Source organism: Sinocyclocheilus anshuiensis, unplaced genomic scaffold (genome assembly GCF_001515605.1).
Source record: "Sinocyclocheilus anshuiensis isolate Anshui unplaced genomic scaffold, SAMN03320099.WGS_v1.1 scaffold2012, whole genome shotgun sequence".
NCBI lineage: Eukaryota > Metazoa > Chordata > Actinopteri > Cypriniformes > Cyprinidae > Sinocyclocheilus > Sinocyclocheilus anshuiensis.
Window position 1 is genome coordinate 695,845 of NW_015555967.1, and position 8,386 is coordinate 704,230.

General features: G+C 37.0%; 1 protein-coding gene across 1 annotated transcript in view; it reads left to right on the top strand.

Annotated features, from left to right (window-relative positions):
- The window catches only part of LOC107676016 (fibroblast growth factor 11-like), a 49,819-nt gene that overhangs the window by 24,817 nt on the left and 16,616 nt on the right, over nt 1-8,386 (top strand). The window contains exons 2-3 of the mRNA XM_016470537.1: nt 2,126-2,236; nt 5,019-5,122. Coding sequence (XP_016326023.1) covers nt 2,126-2,236; nt 5,019-5,122 — 215 coding nt within the window. The remainder of the gene's footprint in view (nt 1-2,125; nt 2,237-5,018; nt 5,123-8,386) is intronic.

Below are 8,386 nucleotides of genomic sequence, written 5' to 3' on the forward strand. Positions count from 1 at the left end.
TAAGAAGTGGAGGATGAGGAGAGAAAGAGTAAGGTTTAGAGAGTGTTATCATGGCTGGATCTGTCACACCAGAGGGTTTTTTCTCTTTGTCTAGCAAAAAAGACAAGATTACTTGTGATGTGGACAAAGTCCTCAGGCCGGACTCAAGCACAAAGACATGAATGATGCTGCTGAGACAGAATGAATCTCTCATTAACCCTGATTTTACAATTGCACAACTTACAGTATTTGAGTGTACTGTAACATGCTATTCATTTAGAGTTTTATTTGACCTTTTTGGCCTTTGCAGTTGGACTATTCAGCACAATACTATTCTTGCACATACAGTAGGCCTATACAATATATTCACCTTACTCGGTTGCAATTACTATACTTTTTACAGAATTGCAAAATTGTTTACTCAATACAATATACTTTTTCTGTAATGTTCTGGATGCAGTGTTCTCCATTTTTCTCTGTAGTGTTTATTTTATTGACTCGTGTGTGTGATCTGAGAGTACCGTTTGATTTTGAGTGCAAGTTAAATGGTTTTGCAGTGATTGTTTGATTTTGATGGAAGAGTCAGATGTTTCGTGAATTTAGTTTGAGTATTTGGATTTGTGTTTAAGGTTTGGAGAAAATGAGTGACGGTTTCAAGACATGTGTTTTAGCAATTCAGAAAAACTGTATTAATGTTGTTTTTTCTGTGTATTTTTTGTTTTAGAAACCGTGATACATTGTTTGTCAGGATTCTATGATGAATATAAAGTTCAAAACAGCAGCATTTATAAATGTGTTCTGTCACTTTTGATCAATTTAATGAAACAAAAAGCTTACTGACCCCAAATGTTTGATGGAAATAAATAGTTTTCTTCCATGTTTTAATATTTGTTTACATAAGGATGTTTGAACTGAATTCCCTGGGCCTGTCTTCGTACCTCTCTTAATACGTCTGAGATGATTTGAAAGATGCCAGATCTTCTAATCGTGATAACCGATCTGTGGCTAATTTGGTTCTTCAAATATCAAATTCAAATATCTGGATTAATTTGTCTAAGATTAAGGCATGTTCTCGTGTTCCCTGTAAAGGGCAGATGTATCGATACTCTAAACCACGATCAGCAATGCAGCGTTTGGCTGGCGGCAAGACAGCAACGTAATGACATCATATAATTCAAAAAGACACCTGACGAAAGACTTGACAAATTTCCAGACCTTTATAAGGAAACAGTCAAATGAACAAAACTACATAAATGTTATAATAGATAAATGAAATGCGCACTGTTTTTATTTTATTTTATTCATTTTTTACATGATTCCCAATTATTTATATTCATGATTTCTAGTATTTGTACAGGCTTTACATTTTTATTTCAATGTTGTAATTAGCAATTCATGTAATTTTATCTTTGAAGCAGATTTGTTACGTGACAGCATTAATTAAAGTTTCTTAAGGGTCAAGATCAATTTATCTGCGTCTCCTGCGCTCCATCAAGCCACTCCCATAATAGCTGTCAGCACTCAAATTAATGCACGACTCAGATTAACTGTAGGCTGTAGCATGTGTGTAAGACTCTAATACAATTATAAAGTAATTATTTTATCATGAATAACTCTTTCAATGAGTAAAACTGGCTGTGTTTATAGTATTATAGATTACACAACATTATAATATTATTTTCAAATTAATTTTTTAATTATTATTATTTTAAATTATTGTCCCCGGATTAGTAGGGTACTCTTGTAATAAAGTAGCAGTGGCTGGGACAGATTTTAAATATCAATTCCATTTAAAAAGATGCAATCTAATCCTGTTTACAGGAAACAAGCCTGTTCCTGAGCAGGTTTAAGTTTACGGACCTGTTGCTATGACAGCAAGTTCAGGATGAGCTTCAAAGTACCAAATAATCCGAGATCATGCCAAATCGTCAACAATCAAATCCAGCTAACAGAGTTAGCGACGTACGAAGAAAGGCCCCCTGTCTCTAAACATGTGCACAACATGGCAACATGACCTGTGCAGCATAACTGTTGTTAATGAATAGACTCTGTGTAAGCTTTAATGATGTTGTGCCTGTATAGGTCAAGCTGTGATGTTTTCTCCACGGACTAACATTGTGTGCCTGTGACTGTTTTCTCTCTGCAGAGCCACAGCTAAAAGGCATCGTCACCCGTCTGTACAGCCAGCACGGATACTACCTGCAGATGCTGCCGGATGGCACCATGGACGGCACAAGGGACGAGAACAGCTGCTTCTGTAAGCGTGTGTCCTTTCTCACTCGTTATTCACGCCTGACAGGCGCAGTGTGACCTCTGGTTGGTCAGTTGTAGAAACTATTGAGGTGTGTCTGTTTGTGTCCATGCCTGTGACCGCTAGACGGACATAAAATGAACTTCTGATGTTCATGTTGTTAATTTCTTCAGTCTCACAGTCTCCTCACGTACATTTCTGTCTGTCTGTGTGTTGTAATTAATTTGAGAGCCCATTGTTGGCATATGTCCGGTATGTCAGGCCTAAGGCCAGGTGTGTAACACTTGGCCCATGGTCACTGGTGCCACTCTGGGGATTCACACTCAGCGACATGATTGAAGATGCCGTAGCATTAATATTTGTCTGGACTAGAATTAAGGGGCCTAGCCAAAGCAGATAATTTCTGCAAATTAATTTATTCACTCTTGCAGTTGTTGTAATATGGGGTGTGCAATATGTATCATCTACGATAATTTCGTAATTGTTGTTTTAATAATGTCCAAGCCGACATTATAGAGTATGTCACTCAAGTTGCAAAAACTAAATATCTGTGAGCAAAACACAGGGGTGTTTCGTTACTGAATGAATCAGCATTTTTGAACAAATGGTTTGAGTGAATGATTCAGTAACGCATTTAATGACCCACTCATTGACTTGTCACCTACTGTCAGTTTTATTTTGATCTTTAAAAATCATTTAACTTTTTAATTATTTCATATTTCTATATTCAATAATTGAATTTGTAAACATTGAATATTTCAAAAATTGTATAAAATATAAATATTTCAAAAATATTTGATATACTTATGGTTATTGAAATTGTAGTGTAAATGCAGTTATGCCACCTCTGAGCTCCATTAAACTGTCTATGTAAATACAACTATATGTCACTTCAGATGCAGCTTTACAAAAACACACTCACCAAAATATGGTCTAATTATTATCAACAAATTCCCCTCAAAAAAATAAAGATCAAATTTTTTGTCAATATCATGCACCCTTAATTCTTAAACATAATGATTCAAAGTAGAACTGAGCTGGGTTTTACAGCCTGTCTAGAGATGTATAGTATATCGATTATCAGCTGATTTTTTTTTTATCAGAATCAACTTATATTGGATATTTAATTGTTCATGTTCATTTCCTCTATTTTTACATTTACATTACCTTCACCATCATCTAACACTCAAAGTTATATTCTTTAAAAACACTAATAATGTAATAACACTGTTAAATATAATCTTTAGCAAATTTCCGAAGGAATATCCATTTTTCATATTGTACATTACAATTTGTGATGCCTAAATTCACTTGTAGCATTTAAAAAGATAGATTTTTAGTTTTTAATGTTTTATTTGTAACTAATTTAGAATAAAATAAAAGTATAGAATTTTCATATTGGTTGAAATTAATGGTTAAATGGTTGCTCAGAATTCATTCATTTTTAATTTGCCTTTTTGAGGCTTATGTGCAACCACTGGCGATGCAACAAAGTTGAGCAGAGTTTTCCTGTATGTAAATGAGCAGTTATGCAATGCAGTGTCCACCAATGGGAATGCAGACAGTGAAAGTCAGGTGATTTTATTACTATTAGCAACCAGCAGCATCACAACTTCACAAACTCTAGCAGTTAATTCAGCATAAATGCACCTTATGCGATCCAAAGAACCATTAAAGAATATTTACTTTTAACAGTGTAGAACATGCATGCATTCTGGAGTCAACCAAAGATTTTGTTATTGTGACACATTTGTCCATTTCTGGAAGTCAATTCTTCTGTACAGGTTTAGTCTGAGGCCTCAGTGGTACGATGTTGTATTTTATGTTGAGTCAATAACATGCTGTTCATGAAGTGAAAGAGACAGTGAAGGAGAGAGGAAACCATGCCAAGGAGAGCAGACACGTGAAGCGTCATGAGTTATTGTGCCTTTTGTAGCTCTATGTGAGCTTTTTTTTTTAGTGTGTGAGTAACAGATTGAGAAGTATTTTATTGGGATGGCAGTTGTCAGGGTGCACAAGTGTAGCACATTCCTGCCTGGGTTGTCAAGGACTAGCTTACATGTCACGCTTGTCTATTGAAATGACTGTCGCACATATTAAATAACCATACGACTGCAGCATCCAATGAACGTTCTGACACGGAGGTCTGACATGAATCCTAAACACTACATGCCAAATGAGGTGAATTTGATGGTGCTAAATTGTTACGATACTGTCCGACACCAATTAGATACTGTCATATATTTGTCAAACTCCAGCAGGAAATCTCACTGAAGACTAATTGCAGAAATATTTACCCAGTGTTCCTTAGCCTGTGAGGGAATATCTCTCTCCCTCTCATTGCCTTTTATTTTGCCAGGTTTTATCTTCTGCTATCTCTTAGAAGCATTAACTCTGTGATGTTCCTTGAATGATCCATATCAAACACAATCCATCTTTCTATCAAGGACAACAGACATAGGACAGATAGTCCCTCTTGTATACCTTCCCCCACCTCATGCCATTATCTTTTCCATCCCTGTCAGTTTTACATCTGCTCGTATGTGTCGCTCTCGTCTTCATCTCTGTTATCCTGTTTCATCCTATGTCACATTGTCCCTAGTCTCTCAAAGCCAGACTTTTGACTCCAGGCAAAAAGTTTGGTTGTCTTGCGGCTTATTCTACCCAAGAACTGCCCACTTTCTACCTGCATTTTCTATTCTCTCTGACACCTGACACTGTTTTTGCTTCTTTGTTGAGTGTTTAATCTATTACTCTGAGCATGAATTTCTCTGATTTCATCCCACAGCACAGTTCAACTTGATTCCTGTGGGTCTGCGGATAGTGGCAATTCAGGGATCGAAGACTGGCTTCTACCTGGGCATGAACAGCGAGGGATACATCTACACCTCCGTAAGTGACTGAATTCTCTTTTAAGGATTGATGATTATCATAATTAGGATCATTATGACGGTGCCCTTCATGTGTCTCAACAATAATGAATCACAGATCATTGACGATGTGCAGCTTTTTGAGGGGTAAATAATTATGCAGAGCATTTAATTACTCTCCTTATAATAAAGAGTTTGGTCAACCAGACTGGTGTGAAAGAGGATGGCATAATTAGGATGATGCAGACTATCATTGGTTCTGAAAACTGCAGGCTTTGTTTATGTCACAAAATTACCCATTTTGGACCTAGCTGTGAAGTTCTTGGACGCTCTCCGTGGTTCTGAATTGGCAGGTCGCTTTCCATCGTGCTGAACTTCTCTGGCTAAATTGTAAGTGTCCAATTCTGTTTCCAGAGGATCACCTTCCTGCAGAGCTTACCTTAATTTGTTTAATTAACACAGGTTTGAGCTAAACTTTGCAGGAAGGCAGCAGAATTGGACACCCCAGCCATCAAATTCTTCAGGTTCTCTCCACTGGTATTACATTTTTGTGATCTTGTTGTCTTTTTCCAGATTTAAGAGCTCTAATGCCACAACATCAAATAAAATGGTTCAGTATGCAGTTCTATATACGCTACTGTTAAAAAGTTCAAAGAGATTTTAATGTTTTTGAAAGAAGTCTCTTATGCTCACCAAGGCTGCATTTATTTGATTAAAATACAGTAAAAACTGTAATACTGTGAAATAATACAATTTAAAATGACCGTTTTCTATTTTAATATATCTTAAAATGTAATTTATTTGTGATGGCAAAGCTGAATTTTCAGCAACCATTATTTCAGTATTTAGTCTCACATGTGACATGACCCTACAGAAATAATTCTAATATGTGATTTGGTGCATCCTAACTGAATAAAATTATTAATTTCTAGAAATATTTATAGTTATATTAATATATAACATTAAAAAGAGTATAAAATCACTTGTTTTTCCTAAAGAAACATTGTCCAACAGCGACACCAGCAGGTAAAGTTACAGCAGGAGTCCTCGTCTCTCTCACCTCCCCTGAGCCCATTGAGTTTTAACAGACCCCAAAGCATGCGGTGAGTTTGGTGGGGGTAATTGAGAATGAATGGGGGAAAGTCACGTAAGAGGAGTTGTGTTTGTGTGTGTTCGCGAATCAGTCTGAATGAACAATATAATGGCATTAATAGGAAGACAAAAAAAGTAAACAAACAACTAACACTTAGATATAATCACTTTGTTACATCAAAATAAGACTTAAAATGGCATGAAAACATGATCTGTGGGATATATATAGATATATATTGGTGTCATATATATATGACACCAAACCTTTGAATAGTAGTGTATTTAGCCACAAAACATTCCAAAAAGATTAACCTTATTAGAAAAGCAAAAAAGTTAAAGTTATAGGTTGTTAAATGATTTTAGAAATCTCTTCTGGTTCATTTCAAATCCTGCGTTAAACTTACTAGAGGCCCTATAACCATATGGGATATGTGCCGTTACTGTTCCCAAAGGTCATGGTCAAGCTTTTGCCATAAAAATAAAAACAATAACAAAGGATTAGCCCATGCAGTGTGACCAATTACCCAAATTGTGCTTGATGTGGAGTAGAGTGGAAAGCAGCAGCATTAGCAGGCAAGGTGGAGCAGATATTTAGACAGTGTCACGGCTAGAGCAGCATAAAGAGAACAGAGAGCGTGATGAGACAGCTCGCAGAGAGAGATATTGAGTGTGTGTTTGTTAGGCTGTGTATATGTGTGTGTGAGTGTGCATCCCAGAGCTGCAGATTAGAATGGGGGATGAGAGAAATTTTGTCTCCTGCCTCTCTGTGAACTGAGAAATGAGGGGATTTTCTTCTCAAAAGTGGTTTTGGTTAAAAGGCAACTGTCTTTAATTCAGAGCCTGCGTCGCTTACAGACACGTTGCAAGCTTTGGGACATCCTGTCCTATGTCTGTTATCCTAAAACTGTCCCTCCTCCCCATGTCTTTTTATGTCTTGGGTCTGGTCTGTCCGTCCTTTCCTGTTCCTGTCATTTTCACCATTTCCTTTCATTCGGACTCGTCCTTAACAGCTCTGTCCTTTCCTTGCTACCGTAACCATCTGAATTTGTCCTTTCTGTGCCCTATTTCAGTCTTTAGCACTCAAGCAAACATTATTTTTGCTTGCAGTCATATCAAAGAACAATACATTGAATTCTGGGTAAATTGTGTGTAAAGGGATGGTTTATTTTAAACAATGTCAGATGGGGTTACGTAAGCAGATTCATTTGGGAATGATATCTATGTTTACAATGCTGCTTAACTGGCATCTGGATACAGGAAATCATGGAAATTATTTCAGGGTTTTGTTATATCACCAGTCTGTGCATAAGATTGTTTAAGCATAGGGTTTATATGCAAGTGCAAGTGTGTGTTTGATACCCATCGGCTTAGAGAAAGTATGTGTAACTGAACAGATAAATATGTGAGACTCGGAGGACACAGCCAATGGGGAAACACCTCACTCCCGGGGGCATTTTTTTTTCTCTGCATGCTCCCGGTTCCCTCCCCTCTTTCCTCACTGCAGTTAAAGAGAAGGTCATTCATAAAATGCGACTATATTGTCAAGCTCTGTCAGTATCTCATTGTAATAAGCCCACGTAAATTAGACGAACTGCCTCAGGGATTGTGCTTTTCTGCCACATAATAGATTTCGTACATCCCCTTGGGCAGACATTCCCCATGTCCTCATGAACCGTTTGGTGCAAAGCCTGTAATGACCATTAAGGTTTAAAATGCACCGTCGGATATAGAACGGGCAATTCAGCTGCATGATTTAAAAGGTTAAAATCCACAAAATTTGCAATTATGACAATATGCCTTTTGAATATGGCACATCTAAACGTTAGAGTTAGACTTTTTACTGCTATCTTAAAGGGGTCATATGATGCGATTTCAATTTTTCCTTTCTCTTTGGAGTGTTACAAGCTCTTGGTGCATAAAGAAGATCTGTAAAGTTGCAAAGACTAAAGTCTCAAATACAAAGAGATATTCTTTATAAAAGTTAAGAGTCAGCCACACCTACCTAAAACGGCTCATTCTAACACGCCCCCACATATCTACGTCACAATGTGGGAAGATTTGCATCACGTGCCCAAATGTTCACGCAAAGAAAGAAGGCGTAACTTTGATTCTTGCTGTAATATTGCCATGTTGTGGAGTCGCTGTGTGTTTTGTTGTGAAAGCGAAACTACTTTGTTTGGTCTTCCAAAAGAGG